Source organism: Quercus lobata, chromosome 7 (assembly GCF_001633185.2).
Source record: "Quercus lobata isolate SW786 chromosome 7, ValleyOak3.0 Primary Assembly, whole genome shotgun sequence".
Taxonomy (NCBI): domain Eukaryota; kingdom Viridiplantae; phylum Streptophyta; class Magnoliopsida; order Fagales; family Fagaceae; genus Quercus; species Quercus lobata.
This window is the reverse complement of record NC_044910.1, coordinates 24,299,567-24,301,553: the sequence shown is the minus strand read 5'-3', so window position 1 is coordinate 24,301,553 and position 1,987 is coordinate 24,299,567. Positions and strand designations below refer to the sequence as shown.

Genomic DNA, 1,987 nt, shown 5'->3' with positions numbered 1-1,987 from the left:
ACTTCTGTAGAAACAAATGTTGATACTTCAATGTCTAACGAGCGTCCCCCCAAATGTTCAAGAATTGAATCTAAAGGGATAGACCGTTATCCAGGATCATGTAAACAAATATATGAATTCCCTATCAACGAATAAGATGAAATTCGACGTGCTTATCTCATAGCCGGTCCATATCAACCTAGAGACATAAAGTATCCATACAAAGGACCGAAAAATCATCAACGTTGTTTTCAATCTTCGTGGTTTGAATCACATTCAAATTGGTTGGAATACTCACCTTCAACAGATTCAATCTATTATCTACCTTGTTACCTTTTTTGTAAGAAACCAACAGGTCATCTTGGATCAGATGCATTCACTAAAAAAGGTTTTAATAATTGGAAAAAGGTGAAGGATGGGATGAATTGTTCTTTAATTGGTCATGAGGGGAAAGAACCTAGTACACCACATAAAATTGCTAAGAAATGTTGGGAGGATCTATTGAATTATTCAAGACATATTGACAAACTAGTTGAGAAACAAACATCAAAAGAAATGGAGAATAATCGATTGTGGCTCAAGACCTCAATAGAGTGTGCTCGATGGCTAGCATTCCAAGCTTGTGCTTTTAAAGGTCATGATGAAAGCCTTGATTCAAAAAATCAAGGTAACTTTATTGAATTGATAAAATACACATCAACTTTCAATGAAAATGTAGCTAGAGTTGTCTTGGAAAATGCTCCACGGAATGCCAAATATACGTCACCCACAATTCAAAAGGAGATTTTGCATATTCTAGCTAGTAAAGTGCGAAATGCTATTCGTGAAGAAATTTGGGATGCCAAAATTTTGCATTCTAGTTGATGAAGTTCAAGATGAGTCGAAGAGAGAGCAAATGACCATCATTTTGAGGTTTGTTGATAAAGAAGGTTTCATTAAAGAGCGTTCCTTTCATGTTGTGCATGTTGGAGACATTATTGCATTGACTTTAAATAATGAGATATGTGTTGTCCTTTCTTATTACAACCTCCACATTGAAAATATTCGAGGTCAAGGATATGATGGGGCTAGTAACATGCATTGTGAATGGAATGGATTACAAGCTCTTTTTCTTAAAGATTGCCCATATGCTTATTATGTACATTGCATGGCTCATAGGTTACAATTAGCTCTAGTTACAGCATCTAGAGAAGTAAAAGATGTTCATAAATTCTTTAATCATTTGGTTAATATTATCAATATTGTTGTTAATTCTAGTAAGCGTAATGATGAATTGCAACATGCTCAAGTAGAACAAGTTGAGAATATGATTGCTTCTAATGAAATTGAGACTGGAAGAGGTGTAAACCAGATTGGTACTTTGCAACAAACTGGAGATACTAGGTGGGGATCTCATTTTCAATCTATTTGTCGTTTGATTAAAATGTTTGATACTACTTGCAAAGTTATCAACACTATCTTTGAGGAAGAGGCTAACTATAAACAACGCGGTGATGCTGAGGGAGCTTATCAGGTATTAACATTATTTGAATTTATTTTAATCTTGCATTTGATGAAAGAGATCATGGGAATTACTAATATTCTTTGTCAAGCTTTGCAACAACATTCTCAAGACCTTTTAAATGCCATGCATTTAGTTTCAACTACAAAATTACTTATTCAAAAGTTGAGAGATGATGGATGGGAGCCTTTACTTGCTAGAGTTATATCATTTTGTGAGCAACATGAACTTGATATTCCTGATATGAATGCTCGTTACACTAAAGCTGAAGGTAGATATCGTCATCAAGATGAAGATTTAACAATGAAACATCATTTTAGAATTGGCATATTTACAGTTGCAATAGACTTTCAATTGCAAGAATTGAACAGTAGATTTTGTGAGCTAACAATAGAACTTGTCATTCTTAGTTCAGCTTTAAATCCCAAATATGCTTTTAGATTATTCAAAATTGTTGATATATGCAATTTGATTAAGAAATATTATCCTCAAGATTTTACTGAATAA

At 33.6% G+C, this 1,987-nt stretch overlaps 1 protein-coding gene across 1 annotated transcript; it reads left to right on the top strand.

Moving 5' to 3' along the window:
* The first annotated feature begins 793 nt into the window (after positions 1-793).
* LOC115951780 (zinc finger MYM-type protein 1-like) lies at positions 794-1,987 on the top strand. Its single transcript, XM_031068927.1, has one exon. It carries the CDS (start codon positions 794-796, stop codon positions 1,985-1,987), a length of 1,194 nt encoding a protein of 397 aa, XP_030924787.1.

Bases quoted from the DNA above. Each gene is read 5' to 3' on its own strand.
- LOC115951780 (XM_031068927.1), top strand. From the start codon at position 794: ATGCTATTCGTGAAGAAATTTGGGATGCCAAAATTTTGCATTCTAGTT.